At 39.0% G+C, this 15,579-nt stretch overlaps 1 protein-coding gene across 1 annotated transcript; it reads right to left on the bottom strand.

The window, feature by feature from the left end:
• Positions 1-12,916: 12,916 nt before the first annotated feature.
• Positions 12,917-13,416, bottom strand: LOC116894324 (40S ribosomal protein S24-like). Its single transcript, XM_032896020.1, has one exon. The coding sequence runs from the start codon at positions 13,387-13,389 to the stop codon at positions 13,069-13,071; it is 321 nt and encodes a 106-aa protein (XP_032751911.1). The 5' UTR covers positions 13,390-13,416; the 3' UTR covers positions 12,917-13,068.
• Positions 13,417-15,579: the final 2,163 nt, after the last annotated feature.

Below are 15,579 nucleotides of genomic sequence, written 5' to 3'. Positions count from 1 at the left end.
GCATGGTGGAACTGGAAAAATTTCAGGGTAGTACTATGAAGAAACTCATGTTCTTAGTAACAATAAGTTTGCGACAGTAGAAAATTGCATTTCTGTATTCATTGTGCTTTAGATGAGTTTAAAAGCAGTTATATTAACAGTTTTGGCAACTGAAAGTACTTCTCATATTTAGTAGAAAGAGAAAATGTGAAAGATCATAAATCAACTTACTTGTGAGTTTTGCAGGCAAATGGATGACACTAGAAAATATCATCCTGAGTGAGGTAACTCAGACCCAAAATGACATGCTACCCTTTCCCTTCACTATTTCAAGGAAGAAGGTGCATGTGTGAGGACTGAGAGACACAATACCTTTGTGAGACTTGTTGCTCTTTGCTTCTTTAAAAAGACAAAAAGCAGAGTTGTGGGACATATATGTGTTACAGTGTACAATATTCTTAGAATGGTGATTGACAAGGAGTGGGTGTTATGCACATATGAGCTGCTCCCTGTTATTTTTAGAGAACTGAGAAGTATGTTTGTGATAAATCCCCAGTGACTACCAGGGAACAAGAACATCAGCAAACCCAGAGTTATGGCTGTAGGTTCTCTTCCTTAGCTTGAGGCTCAGAGATGACATCCATTACTGGAAAGGGACTGTAGAAGTCTGGGGCTTTTATAAGCATGCTCTAGCTCACAATTTAAGACATGGAGACATTGTAAGTTACTGAAATCTTTCTGTACTATAGCAGGGCAGGGTTCACATTTTTTCTAACCTGACTGTGCTGGTCTCCCCTACTCTCCAGCCACATGCCCCTTTAGTGTCACGCTGCCTGCTTCTGTTACATTCATCCTCCTGTGGTGATCCTCTCTGGTGAATCTTTCATTGTAAATGCTCATGGTGAATTTACTCTCTCTGATTCCTGACACAGACCCTCTCTTTCTGGGATCAAAAGTCCAGTTTCCTCTTCTCCTGCCAAGCTATTGACTCATCTGTTTTTTATTAACCAATCTGATGGACAATTTTTGCACAGCATTGAGACAGGAGATACTTGATAATGCCAATTTTCATACTGAAACCAGACCTCTGGACACAGTAATCAGCATCTGAGTACACAATATTCATACCCCAAGAAGGAACTTATGGTCTTGACTCTCCTGTCCTCTGTAAACATGACACAGATCCAGGAGCAAGCCCCAAGTTTTCTTCTTGAGCCTTTTGCTTCTTTCAATACCCTTTACCTTGTTGCACCTGAGTCACTCTGAGCTGACATATGACAGTCGTCTTTATTCCCTCAAGTCCATGTCTTCTTGGCATTTTCCTCAGTGGTTCTTTGTGAATTTCCAGGCTACATTATCTCTCCCTCAGCATTTTTTCCTGACATTTGTAGGACCTTCATTCCTTGACACTTCATTCTTCTTCTGTTCCTTCAAGTTCCATGAAGGTTCTTTTTCACTTCTCATATAGCATAGCATATATTAAATGCCTAATAAATGACTGTGTTTGACTTTCAGCATGCAGAATTTGTTGTTTTATACTGAATGCTTATTTGTAATTCTAGGTATGGCTAGGAAGCAAATGTTGTTAAAGGATTGAATTTTAGTAAAGAGAGAATCAGACCTAACTAAATCCAGGTGACATCTTTGGTACTAACTTTTACTTTGCTGAGAAAGGACTTTGTGTTAAGAAAGGAATGGAGTAGAGGTAGCCTTTGCCATATGCTTTGATTCAGTTCAGCTTGAGCCAAACACCTGCAACCAGACTTCGAAGGTCTCTGCCAGACTCTGGTTAGCTTTGCTAAGTACCTTGGGCTTTGTCCAATTTGGCATTGCTAAGTTATATGGAGATCAACATTTAATCTCTTGCTGATGTGATAGTTTGCTTGATTTATTAGGTGCATACTCTGTTTACCAGTGAGTCACACTTCTGAGATTATGACACCACACTTTCTCCATTAGATATCTTGCCTGACAAAAAAAATTAGAGAAAAAAAAGAGAAAGAAAAAAATTAGAGAAAATTCAGAATTAAATGATACACAATCAGATGTAGCAGACATCTGCAGAATATTCTACACAGATGACAAAGAATATACTCTTTGTTCAGCAGCATCAGAAAGCATCTCTAAAACATATTACATGCTGAGATCTAAAGGAAACACTAAAAAATAAAAAAAATGGAAGAATCCAAAATATCCTATTTGATCATTATGCCACAAAACTTGAATTTTTTGATTCATCCAAACTACCAAAGTTAAATCAAGAAGGGACAAACAACATAAACAGACCCATGACAAAGGAGGAGATTGAAGCAGCAATACAAATCCTTTTACCCAAAAGTGTTCAGGCCCAGATAGATTCACAGCAGAAAGACTTTTTTCTTCCAGAGACAGTGCTTCATTGTCACTGACTGTCCTCAAACTTACTTTGGCCTTGAACTCAGAGATCCACCTGCCTACACTTCCTAAATTAACAATATGCATCACCACTGCCAAGCTCAGAGAGATTATTTTAAACTCCATCAAATTTGTTATAATTATCATTTTGGTTTTTAAATTTACATTAACATTTTAAATACATTTGAATTAAAAGGCCCTTATATCACTTTCCCTTTCCTTTTCCTCTTCCCAGACCTTCCTGTGTCCCCACTTCCTGTTTCCATTCCTCCAAACTCTGAAATTGATCGCACATTTTCTTTGATTATTGTTATTACACATACATATATATGTACATGTATGTACACATATACTTGGCAAACCTGCTGGGTCTGTTTTTGTGTGTGACTTCTGGGCTGAGCACATGTGTTTGGTAACTAATAAAAGAGCTCATCCTTCCAGTAGTCATTAGTTGTCTGTCCTTCCATGTCTGGATGGGGTCATCATAGAATTTTCTCTTCTGCTGTTAATATGTACACTAATATTGCCTTTGTTCTTCTGTTTATGCCCAGATTTCTAGGGGAATCTTATTCACAGCACATTTCCTTTAATTCCATCTCTTACAAACTTTCTCTTGCCTCTTTCAAAATGTTCCTGAGCCATAGATGCAGGAATGATGCAGATGTGTCTATTGGGGCTGGGACTACACAGGGTCAGTTGATCTCTGCATTGTGTCCATTTGTGGTTTTCTGTGATGATCTCCATTTCTTGTAAAGAAAAGCTTATTTGATGAGGGGTGGTAGTGGCATTTATAGCTGCAGATTTGAAGATAAGAACTACAAATGAGAGAGAACTCATAGCATTTGTCTGTGAGGCTTTTGATCACCTCTCTCAATATAATAATTTCTTGGTTTACCAATTACCTTCAAATTTCATTCTTTTACTTTTATTTAGTTGAATAACATTTCATTGTATCTATGTATTTCATTATCCATTCATCCATTGAAGGATATTTCTGGATGTTGTGAATAGGGCAGCTATGAACATTGCTGGGCAAATATCTGTGGAGTAATGTTGAGACCCTTGATCATATGTCCAGGAATGATATAGCTGAGTCATATGGTTTTTTGAGTATTCTCCATATCAATTTCCAGAGTGGCTGCATTCCCATCAAAGAATGAAGGGTCCTATTCCCCAACAATATTGTCAGATTTGTTGTCAGTTGTTTTATTAATCTTTGCTGTTCTGACTGAAGTGAAATAAAATCTCAATGTTTTAATTTCCTAATGTTTAGGACTGTGAACACTTTGTGAGATATGTTTTTACCTGTTTTTTTCCCATTGAGAACTCTCTGTTTAGATCCCTAGTTCATTTATATTCTTGATAATGTTTTCCCCCTTTGAATATTCTGGGTATTACTGCTCTGTGAGATGTATTATTGGCAAAAGTACTCCCCAATAGCTTCTTCATTCTATTAAATATTTCCTCAGCTGTATAAAATTCTTTTAATTTTATAATGTCACCATTGTTAGGTGTTGGTCTTAATTTCTGGGCAAATAGAGTTTTATTCAGAATGTCCTTTTCTGTACTATTATTGGTACTACCTATGTTTTCTTCTATCATTTTTAGCGCTCTAGTCTTCATATTGAGGTCTTTGACCCACTTGAACCTAATTATTTTGTTCAGGGTTATAGATAAGAGTCTAATTTCATTCTCCTGCATGTGGACATACAGTTTTCCTAACTCTATTTGTTGAAGATGATTTCTTTTCTTGTATGCTGTTTTGGCCTCTTTTGTTATATGTTAGATGGCTATAGTTGTTTATGTTTCGATCTTTTATTTTGTTCCACTGGATGGCATTCTCATTTCTGTGTTAGTACTATATTATTTTATCATTACAGCTCTTGCACATATCTTAAGAAATATGGATAGCCATACCTCTAGTATATATTAACATGTCTGTTGTTGATGTCACAGAGATCTTTCTTTCACAGAGCATATCTGTATTTATACCAATCTCAGTATCTGTGTTTCTTAAGCTGCAGTGTTCATTGTTTAGGCCATCCCTATCATATCCTGCATTGGCCATTCCCTGGCATTTAAAGGCACAGAAGTGTACAATTCTGTGTTATTTACCCACACTAGCCCATCCATAACACACAAGAAAAAACTATGTGTGTGTGTGTGTGCGCGCGCGCACACACACACACACACACACACATTGCGTCTCTCTTTAATTCAGAGATACAATCTGACAGCCACATACATGTCCCCAAGTCTGTTTCTGTCCAATGATTTAACAGATTGTTGACCCTCCCATTTGTGTGAATTCAAGTAGGTACCAGGACTTGGGATGAATCTGAAAGAACTTGTATGTTCTTCTTCCTGACATGGGGTTGGGAAAAGAGTCCTGTGTTAGTTGGGAAGTGTAGTAGGCTTCTAAATTTGCTACCAACAACACACTTACCACCATTTAGTTATAACATTTTCAAACAATGTCTACAGGGATTTGGGAATATCTAAAGTAAATTACTCCTAGCTGAGATTCACTGCTCTGCCAGAGAGGGGAACTTGATGTCTGTTCTCTCATCTTCCTGTCTTTTAAAAACAGTAAGCTAAGACTCACGTTTATTCCATGTGGCTCACAGCAAAGTGTTGTCATTAAAATGCAAGACCAATCCTGAGTAACTGGATCAGGGCAGACATCTGAGATACCAAATATACTATCACTTTAATGGGGATTAAAGGTTTAACCACACACTCTTGGCCATGGAAAGTCTGATAAATTTCACAATTTTAATGAAGGTGTCATGGGGAAGTAGCCAGAGGGTGGTGAATGGCCATGACTGTGTTTCAGAATTAGGTTTCTGACTTTAGGGAATAATTTTTTTTCTTCTTCTTTTGACCCAGCTTAGAGGATATCATGATAACAGTTATCTGAACTTCTCCATTTCTGGCCACCAAGCCCTCACTTAACACAGTAGAGTGCTTGTTACTGCCTAGAAAGTCATGAGACATCTGGCTTTAGTGTGAGATTTGACATCTCTCTTAATTAAAGTTTAATGTTTTGGTAAAAAACCACTTTCTAATTTGATATAGTATTAAAAATTGTAATCAGTGTACTCTTTGGAAAACAGAGCTCACAAAAGGCAGTTCCACATCCATTCACGCTTGTTTAAGAAGAAAAGAAGTAAACAGATTGTGCTCTCAACAGCATGAGGTGGGCAGAAGGGGCAGGGATGAAGGTCTTGGAAAAGTCAGAAGAAAGCTTCTGAAGGAAGAGAAAGCCATGATGACACATTCCCTAACCTCCTAAATCCAGCTCTACATCTGTACTCCATCTTCTTCAACTTGCTATAGTGGCACCTGTAAACCAAGAACATGGCGGACTGAGAGGTAGGAGGGATAAAGCTTACAGGAGTGTAAGACTAGGGTGTATTTAAATTTAAGTTAGAACTAGCCTTCACACTGACAAAAACAAGGAAGGCAAAGGCCTTGACTGATCATCTTATTCAGAAGGATTTTCTCCTTTTGAAGTCCCCTTCACTTGTCTGATTTCCAGAGCATTTTATTTGCACCTGTTTACCCTGTGTTACCTGACCAGAATTTTATCCTACTGTACATGACACTTTAGTCTAATCATGAATATAAAAGACACAGGCCTTTTGCCACAACAAGGGCACTATGAGTCACTATAGACACGTCACTGAGACCATGGCCTCTTTCTTTTTCAATTCTCTTTTTTCTTTTTCAATTCTATCTCAGACAAAAATAGATAAAGTGTCCCTTATAGAGAAATCACAACTTTCACTTTTCGTCTTTTTCCAATCCTAACATGTACATGTTAAAGATCATGTCAGGCACATGCAGGATCACAGCTAGGTATTAATAGAATAAAATGCGGGGTACTCAGGATGATTCTCTGTTTTGAGAGGGATATGGTAAATCTGGAGAGGACTAGGTTGGGTATGATGCCTTTGGGAGAGCTGAGGACTATGTTCTTCCCATAGAAGGGCTATGAGGACTTATTGATACTGGGATGTGTACCTGTGATTGAACAATGAGCAACGCAGTAGATCAAGAGCTGCTCCTAGCAAGGGAAAACCCCAGTGACATGAGGCATCAACATCTAACTCTAAGCAAAATATGTCTGTATACAGAATCCTCTGCTGAAATTTCTATATTGAACTATCACAACTCCTTCCCATTTCTGAGCTTTATGGGCTTTACTGAGAAAGAGATCTACCTCCGATGTCATGTATGAGGTTGACCTTTTGGCAGACCTGAATCATGGGAGAGAATCCAGACTCATAAAATAATAATGGATGGGGATGAATTGTGTGCTATCTTACACCAAATACAGTGCAGTAGTTACAGACCTGTAATTTACAATTTCAAGCTCTGAAAAATTATTTAAACAACAAAATATTCTCTTTTTTCAGATTTTTCCATGAACACACAAGCTATGTGTTTACCTATCTAATTGTTCATCTCAGACATTTTCTTCTGCTAAGTGTAGCAATAACTTCTAGGTGTTGAAAGCACAGAAGTCACAGGATGTTCCTTATTTTCCCTATTTATTAAGTGCGTAAGATGGTGGAATTTGATCTATTTGCATCTCCCCAGTTTTATGAGCCAGGTGCTTTAGAAATAAAACATTTACCTGTCTATAAAATTTATCATAAATAATAAATCCATTCAGCATACCATCTATGAACAAAAAACAATGTAACATGCTTTGGCCCACAAGATCATCCATATGGAACTGTTTCAGGATGTCAGGTATTTAATAATGTAGAATGTTCTAGTTTTAAAAGTTATTGGAATTCTAAAGAAAGTTTCTAGTGGAAAGAGGTTGTTAGCAGCACCATTAGTCTGAGGTTTTAGATCCCTGAATTTAGAAAGGGGGCATGATTTCTGTATAGGCATTGCCATTTGAGTGCTCAGAGAAAGATCATCATGAAGTATCTGAGTTATTGTGAAGGCTAGAGAAAACATGGTCTTTGCTTATAGACTTCAATACATGTGGAATCTTTTTTATGAAAGAGAGCCCTCTTAAGGAATGGAACCCTCTTAATCGACAAGAAATATCCATAATTATTGGGTACCATGTAGAGTCCAGGTAGGAACACAAAGAGACTGTGTTCCATTTCACTGCAAGAGTTTTTACTTGACTTTGGACTTAAGGACTCTGGCTGTGAACAAGGAGATAAAAGTACATACAAAGTACACACAATGGCTTCTTTCTGTCACTTGTTAAAAGTGCTTTGTTCTTGGCATCTTTTACTCCCTATGAATTCCAGAAAGAAAGATGTCAGAACAACCTGACATTAAACAGTGAACTCATAAGTAAATAAGAATAGATTTCATTTCTCTATCTTGAGCACATATTTCTTCTGTTTTATATGGAACCAAACTTTGTTTTCTTGTCACTATTTCAATAATGATGACAATTTCAATCACTGCAATCAATTTGTTTTGTTTAGCCTCCATAACTCTTTTTGTGTATATCTTATGTTATTGATCTTCCAGCAACTGCCATTCTGATATCAGTTGTTCTAGTTTTAGAACTAAAACTAGTTCTTATGTTCTTATCATTCTGATATATGGTTTTTATTATATAAAATAAATATACTGGTAGGTTTTGATTTTGACTCTCTTATTAGAAACTAACCTCAAAAAACAAAAACATAAAACAAAAAACAACAGTCTCTCTGATCCCAGCCCAAAGCTCCCTGCTCCCAAATCCCATAGAAGAGAGAGCTGATCACCCAGAAGTGCGGGTAATCCTGAGACTGCAGGGCAGGACAGGCTGCCATTTCTGCCCACCTTTGCCCACATCCCTGGCCAAGAGAAAACTGCATAGTACCTCTGGACACAAGAATATAGGAGCAGTCAGCTGCAGGAGCCCTGCTGTCCAGATCTGTGCCCGAATCTGAACTGATCAGGTCAAACAGCTCCCTGCACCCAAATCCTATGGGAGGGAGAGCTAGACAGACCCTCAGAGGTACAGACACCTGTGGTAACTGAGAGGAGACTAGTCTCTGCTCACATTCCCAACTCAAGAGGAAAATGCCCAGCGTCATCAGTGACCCCTGCACACAGGGACCTAGGAACAGTACAGCCAGGACCCTTCAGGTAGCTGCCCTCAAGGAGAGCTGAAAGCCAGCTGCCAGGAGTGACTATACACCTGGGAGCAGAACACTCTGTTCCCATAATTGGCTGAAAGAAAACAGGAAAAGAGGTCTACAGGAGTGTTGATACACAAGCCCACAGGAAGGGCAAGCCACCATTAGAAACAGCAAGAACAGCTAACACCAGAGACAACCTGATGGCTAGAGGCAAGCACAGGAACCCAAGCAACAGAAACCAAGACGGCTTGGCATCATCAGAGCCCAGTTCTCCCACCAAAGAAAACATTGGATATCCAAACACACCAGAAAAGCAAGATCTAGATTTAAAACCACATCTTATCATGATGATCGAGGACTTTAAGAAGGTCATAAATAACTCCCTTAAGGAATTACAGAACAACACAAGTAAACAAGTAGAAGCCCTTAAAGAGGAAACACAAAAATCCCTTAAAGAACTTCTGGAAAAAACAACCAAACAGGAAAAGGAAATGAACAAAACCATCCAGGAGTTAAAAATGCAGATAGAAACAATAAAGAAAGCACAAAGGGAGACAACCCTGGAGATAGAAAACCTAGGGAAGAAATCAGGAGTCATAGATGTGATCATCACCAACAGAATATAAGAGATAGAAGAGAGAAACTCAGGAGCAGGAGATACCATAGAAATCATCGACACAACTGTCAAAGATAATGTAAAACAGAAAAAGCTACTGGTCCAAAACATACAGGAAATCCAGGACTCAATGAGAAGATCAAACCTAAGGATAAAGGGCCAGTAAATATCTTCAACAAAATCATAGAAGAAAACTTCCCTAACCTAAAGAAAGAGATGCCCATAAACATACAAGAAGCCTGCAGAACTCCAAGTAGATAGGACCAGAAAAGAAAATCCTCCTGTCACATAAGAGTTAAAACACCAAATGTGCAAAGCAAAGAAAGAATATTAAAAGCAGTAAGGGAAAAGGTCAAACAACATATAAAGGCAGACCTATCAAATTACACCAGACTTCTCACCAGAGACTATGAAAGCCAGAAGATCCTGGGCAGATGTCATACACACCCTAAGAGAACACAAATGCCAGCCCAGGCTATTATATCCAGCAAAACTATCAATTACCATTGAGGGAGAAACCAAGATATTCCATTACCAAACCAAATTTACACAATATCTTTCTACAAATCCAGCCCTACAAATGACAAAGCCCAACACAAGGAGGTAAACTATACCCTAGAAAAAGCAAGAATTTTATCTCCTTGCAACAAAACCAAAGGAAGAGAAGCACACAAACATAATCCCACCTCCAAGTACAAAAATAACAGAAAGCAACAATCATCATTCCTTATTATTCCTCAACATCAATGGACTTAATTACCCAATAAAAAGACTCAGATTTAGAGACTGGATAGGTAAAGAAGACCCAGCATTTTGCTGCCTACAGGAAACACACCTCACAGACAAAGACAGACACTACCTCAGAGTAAAAGGTTAGAAAACCACTTTGCAATCAAATGGCAGAACAAGTAAGCTGGAGTAGCCATTCTAATGTTGAATAAAATCAAATTTCAGCCAAAAGTCACCAAAAAAGATAAGGAAGGACATTTCAACAAAGAAAGAGAACTTCAGACCAATTTCTCTTATGAATATGGATGCAAAAATACTCAATAAAAATCTTGCAAACTGATAGAGACAGCGCCGGGGCAAGCGAGAGCCGGACGGGCACTGGGCGACTCTGTGCCTCGCGGAGGAAAATCAACTAAACATGGGCAAAGGAGATCCTAAGAAGCCGAGAGGCAAAATGTCCTCATATGCATTCTTTTGTAAACCTGCTGGAGGAGCACAAGAAGAAGCACCTGATGTTTCTGTCAACTTCTCAGAGTTCTCCAAGAAGTGCTCAGAGAGGTGGAAGACTATGTCTGCTAAAGAAAAGGGAAATTTGAAGATATGCCAAAGGCTGACAAGGCTCGTTATGAAAGAGAAATGAAAACCTACATCCCCCCAAAGGGGAGACCAAAAGAAGTTCAAGGACCCCAATGCCCCTAAGAGGCCTCCTTCGCCTTTTTCTTGTTCTGTTCTGAGTACCGCCTAAAAATCAAAGGCGAGCATCCTGGCTTATCCATTGGTGATGTTTGTAAGAAACTAGGAGAGATGTGGAACAACACTGTTATGGATGACAAGCAGCCCTATGAAAAGAAGGCCGCCAAGCTGAAGGAGAAGTATGAGAAGGATATTGCTGCCTACAGAGCTAAAGGAAAACCTGATGCAGCGAAAAAAGGGGTGGTCAAGGCTGAGAAGAGCAAGCAAAAAAAGAAGGAAGAGGAAGATGACGAGGAGGATGAAGAGGATGAGGAAGAGGAGGAAGAAGAGGAAGATTTAAGATGAAGAAGAAGATGATGATGATGAATAAGTTGGTTCTAGCAGTTTTTTTTTTCTTGTCTATAAAGCATTTAACCCCCCCCTGTACACAACTCACCTTTTAAAGAAAAAAATTGAAATGTAAGGCTGTGTAAGATTTGTTTTTAAACTGTACAGTGTCTTTTTTTGTATAGTTAACACACTACCGAATGTGTCTTTAGCTAGCCCTGTCCTGGTGGTATTTTCAATAGCCACTAACCTTGCCTGGTACAGTCTGGGGGTTGTAAATTGGCATGGAAATTAAAGCAGGTTCTTGTTGGTGCACAGCACAAATTAGTTATATATGGGGACAGTAGTTTGGTTTTTGGTTTCTTTCTTTTTTTTTTTTTGTTTTTTTTTTTTTTTTTTTGGTTTTTTTTTTTTTTTTCCATCTTCAGTTGTCTCTGATGCAGCTTATACGAAGGTAATTGTTGTTCTGTTAACTGAATACCACTCTGTAATTGCAAAAAAAAATGGCGGCTGTTTTGTTGACATTCTGAATGCTTCTAAGTAAATACAATTTTTTTTATTAAAAAAAAATCTTGCAAACTGAATCCAAGAACATATCAGAAACAATCATCCATTACAATCAAGTAGGCTTCATCCAGGGGATGCAGGGTTGGGTCAATATACAAATATCCATCAATGTAATCCACTATATAAATAAACTCAAAGAAAAAAACCACATGATCATTTCATTAGATGCTGAGAAAGCATTCAACAAAATCCAACACCCCTTCATGATAAAAGTCCTGGAAAGATCAGGAATTCAAGGCTTATACCTAAACATAGTAAAAGCCATATACAGCAAACCAGTAGCCAACATTAAACTAAATGGAGAGAAACTTGAAGCAACTCCACTAAAATCAGGGACTAGACAAGGCTGCCCAGTCTCTCCCTGCTTATTCAAAATAGTACTCAAAGTCCTACACAGCATAATCAGATAATGAAAGGAGGTCAAAGGGATTATAAATTGGAAAGGAAGAAGTCAAAATATCACTATTTGCAGATGAAAGTATACTTCATTGACCTCAAAAGTTCCACCAGAGAACTACTAAGCCTGATAAACAACTTCAGCAACATGACTGGGTATAAAAGTAACTCAAAGAAATCACTGTCCTTCCTCTACTCAAAGGACAAACAGGCTGAGAAAGAAATTAGAAAAATGACACCCTTCACAAGATTCCCAAACAATATAAAATACCTTGGTGTGACTCTAACCAAGCAAGTGAAAGATCTGTATGACAAGAACTTCAAGTCTCTGTAGGGAAATTGAAGAAGTTCTCAGACAATAGAGACATCTCCCATGCTCCTGGATTGGCAGGCTGAATATTGTAAAATTTTGCATCTTGCCAAATGAAAATAAAAATAGCAGTGTGTGTGTGTGTGTGTGTGTGTGTGTGTGTGTGTGTGTGTATTCCTTCATTTATATCCTGACGACTGCTTTCCTTCTGGTTCCCCTCACAGAGTCCCTTTTCCCTTCTCTCTGAGAGGGTGGGAACTCCCCTCTGTATCCTGCAGCCCTGGATACAGCCCTGGATCAAGACCCTGCAGGGTTAGGTGCATTCTCTCCCAGAGAGACCATATAAGGTAGCCCAATTGGGGAATGGAATCCAGATAGGCAACAGCTTGAGGGACAGCCCCTGCTCCAATTGCTGCAGGACCCATATGATGACCTAGCTGCACATCTGCTACAAATGTGCATGGGGCTTAGGTCCTGTTTGGTTGGTGGTTCACTCTCTGAGAGGGCCCAGGTTATTTGATTCTAATGGTCTTCATGTGGAGCTCCTATCCCTTCCGGGACCCTCAATTCTTCCCCTTACTGTTTCATAAAACTCACCAAGTTCTTAGAGTCTGTGAGGTTCATAAGGGGCATTCTGTAATTTTTGGGTAATATCCACTTATCAGTGAATACATACTATGCATGTCCTTTGGGATCTGGGTCATCTTACTCAGGATGATATTTTTTAGTTCCATCCATTTGCCTGCAAAATTAATGATGTCCTTGATTTTAATTACTGTACAGTATTTTTTTTTTGCAGAAGCTTTTTAGTTTATTTTACCCTCAGAAATTCGCATATCACAGCAGAACATCAAGTCACCGCAGAGCTACTCCTTTGGCTTTTTGCCAGCACCAATATTGGCCTTTGCAGTCCCCCTGACCTTCTTCATTCTGTTCTTGTGTTCCTTTCACTGTTCGTGGGAGGTCTTTTTCTGCTCATAAAGGCCATGTCTTGCAAGTCTGTGTTTAGGCTCATTCTTCTTCGCATAATCTAAAGAATCATAGATCATGCCAAAGCCAGTTGTCTTGCCACCACCAAAGTGGGTTCTGAATCCAAATACAAAGATGACATCTGGTGTGGTTTTGTACATCTTGGCCAACTTTTCCCGAATTTCTGTCTTTGGTACTGTGGCCTTCCCAGGATGAAGGACATCAATGACCATCTGTTTCCTCTGAAGCAGACGGTTTGTCATGAACTTCCTGGTTTGGATGGTTACCGTGTCATTCATGATGGCTACGGTGCCGGAGCTGTAGAGGAGCAATTACTGTATAGTATTACAGTGTGAAAATGAACCACATTTTCTGTATCCATTCTTTTGCTGAGGGACATCTAAGTTGTTTCCAGTTTCTGGCTATTACAACTAAGGCTGCTATGGACATAGTAAAGCATGTGTCCCTGGAATATGGTGGTGTATCTTTTGGGTATATTCCCAGGGGCTATATATCTAGGTCTTCAGTTAGAACTATTTCCAGTATTCTGAGGAACTGCCATATTGATTTCCAGAGTGGTTGTACAAATTTGCAATTCTACCAGCTATGGGGAATGTTTCCCTTTCTCTACATCCTTGCCAGCATCTACTGTCACTTGAGGTTTTTTTTTTTTTAATTTTAGACATTCTGATTTGTGTAAGGTAGAATCTCAGGGTCATTTTGCCATAACCTTATTGTAGGCTGGACCTTTGTCTAGGCTACTGAATGAGACAAAGCCTCCAAAAACCAACAAAAACAAAACCCACCCACTGATCCCACATCAGAGGAAATATTTCCTTTCTCTTCTTCCTTTCCCAGAGCTCTCTATCCCCATGTATCTGGCCTTATCCTATCTTTCCAGAGCTCATGTTCCATTTTGTGTTTCCTCAGCCTCTTAGGAAGTTTAAAGGTATGCAAGTGCATTCTCCAAACCAATAAATACACTGTGTGAGGAAGGCTCCTTTTCAATTGCTGTGGACTCACAATGAAGCTAAGGCCTCTACTTTTACCCTACGCCACATAGGTAATTTTTCCCCGTTAGAGAATTCACTGCAACCACTTTAACTCTTTTTTTGGATGATCTGCAATCTACAGTATCTACAGTGCTGTCTGCTTTCAGGGAAAGGTCAACTAGTTACGAATCATCTGATTTTATGCATTCTGGGAAGAAGAGGGTCTACAGCCCTCTTCTTTTTTCGTGTGTGTGTGTGTGTGTGTGTCTGTGAATTGAACTACAACTTCATTCATAGATGTTGAGCTCGTGCCCCTTGATGAACCACACCACAGCCTTACATTGACAAAGAAATGTAGCATTAAGTCTTGGGGTGAAGGTGGTTAACTCTTCTTAACCCCCCCCCAGTATACAGACTTGTCAAGGAGGAAAGCCAATTGTCTGCAGAAGCACCAAGTAGTATATGAGTGGTGAGCATGGGTCTCTATGTTAGAGAGAAACCTGGAAGCTCTTCCTGTGCTGTGCAGAAGGGCCAGGCTGGCAATGGTGCCCATGAGGAAAACTCAGGCCTGTGTTCTTCTCTATGAGAAGACTTGAGATATGATTGAAGCTACCACAAAGCAGGGCATATAGAGAGTTCAAAAGCTGAACAACAAAGCCAAAGTAGAAAAGCAAGTAGCAAAGAAAATAATATATTAATGGATTAAATAATAAACATCTAACTTGCTATAAAGATCTGTCCAAGTTCTGGGCCCTCTCCAGAAATTATCATCCTATGAAGACATATTGCACCCCATTTCTGGACTTCAAAAGACCTTCAGACCTTAAGAGTGTGTATTTGTGTCTGAAGTTGATATACCCATGTACAGGAGGGAGAATACAGATCTATAGAAGGACAGAGAAGACTGGAATGTCATCTTTTGTTTATAAACGCCACACAGCAGGGGTATCTGCATAATCTCTAATTGAAAAGACTTAAAGGACATTTATTTTATGTACAAGATTTTTGTTAAACTTTAAATTTTTAAAGAATGTTGTATTTTTCAAAGAATATTTCAATCAGAAAATGTCTCTTTATGTAGCTTGCTGTCCATAAATACACAAGTTGCTTTATTCAATGTTTTTCATATTTTTTCTCTAATAAGAATGAGAAGTATTTCAGTTGCCAAACTCTGCTAATGAGACTATTTCTTAAGTCTATGACAAAGCATTGGTCCTATAAATGTAATACTCCCTTGCACAACCTAGAATGAGTTTCTTTAAAATATCACCCTAAGGAATTTCCAATTGCATAATGTTTTGTCCTAGAAGGTGGCCTGTAAATACTTGTTCCAGTTGCATCCAGTTGCCTCAGGATGTGGAGGCACTGAGAAATGCTGAAGACCGTCTAGTGCTGGCTGAGGGTCAAGAGCTATGCTTCTGTCATGCTACCCTGATTCTGCTAATGCTCCCTTTCTGGACCAAGTTATTGTCTTTTGATTCCTCAAGACAAGACACC

Source organism: Rattus rattus, chromosome 2 (assembly GCF_011064425.1).
Source record: "Rattus rattus isolate New Zealand chromosome 2, Rrattus_CSIRO_v1, whole genome shotgun sequence".
NCBI lineage: Eukaryota > Metazoa > Chordata > Mammalia > Rodentia > Muridae > Rattus > Rattus rattus.
The sequence above is the reverse complement of the archived record's forward strand: the minus strand, read 5'-3'. Positions and strand labels throughout refer to the sequence as shown.

What these genes read in the sequence shown, in the direction of transcription:
- LOC116894324 (XM_032896020.1), bottom strand. Translation starts at nt 13,389, where the DNA reads ATGAATGACACGGTAACCATCCAAACCAGGAAGTTCATGACAAACCGT.